Source organism: Fulmarus glacialis, unplaced genomic scaffold, assembly GCF_000690835.1.
Source record: "Fulmarus glacialis isolate BGI_N327 unplaced genomic scaffold, ASM69083v1 scaffold4883, whole genome shotgun sequence".
Classification (NCBI taxonomy): domain Eukaryota; kingdom Metazoa; phylum Chordata; class Aves; order Procellariiformes; family Procellariidae; genus Fulmarus; species Fulmarus glacialis.
In genome coordinates this window covers 8,254-8,604 of record NW_009204726.1, presented here as the reverse complement: position 1 = coordinate 8,604, position 351 = coordinate 8,254, and the positions used below count along the sequence as shown (strand labels likewise).

Genomic DNA, 351 nt, shown 5'->3' with positions numbered 1-351 from the left:
TCCCTCCTTCCCCTACAGAGGCCGTACGTGTTTGAATCAGAGCCTGTTTTTCATTGCAAAGACGTCTGCCACAGTGGCATCGTGACACTGACAGTCTGTACAAGACTGTCAAGGAGTCCCAAGACCACAGCAGACATTACTTAAGGTATTGGGCAGCTTCTCCCTTATCTGTGCAAAAGGGCTAAATGGAATCTTATAGTCTATTTCCCAGTCTGAAGTGGAATGTCATGAAATCAGCCTGCTGTAGGGAGCTTGAACTCTGGGACTTCTGCTGTAAGCAGCAGTCTTTGTTACCTTCTCAATAGCTTCCTTGGTCAAAGAATCAGGCAAGAAAACATTCTCAGCCAGCAG

At 46.7% G+C, this 351-nt stretch overlaps 1 protein-coding gene across 1 annotated transcript in view; it reads right to left on the bottom strand.

Annotated features, from left to right (window-relative positions):
• The window catches only part of UTP20 (UTP20, small subunit (SSU) processome component, homolog (yeast)), a gene marked incomplete at its 5' end in the record, with an annotated part of 64,219 nt that overhangs the window by 56,315 nt on the left and 7,553 nt on the right, over positions 1–351 (bottom strand). The window contains 1 exon segment of the mRNA XM_009575080.1: positions 295–351. This exon segment is cut by the window's right edge and continues 27 nt beyond it. Within this exon segment, the coding sequence (XP_009573375.1) occupies positions 295–351 (57 nt within the window).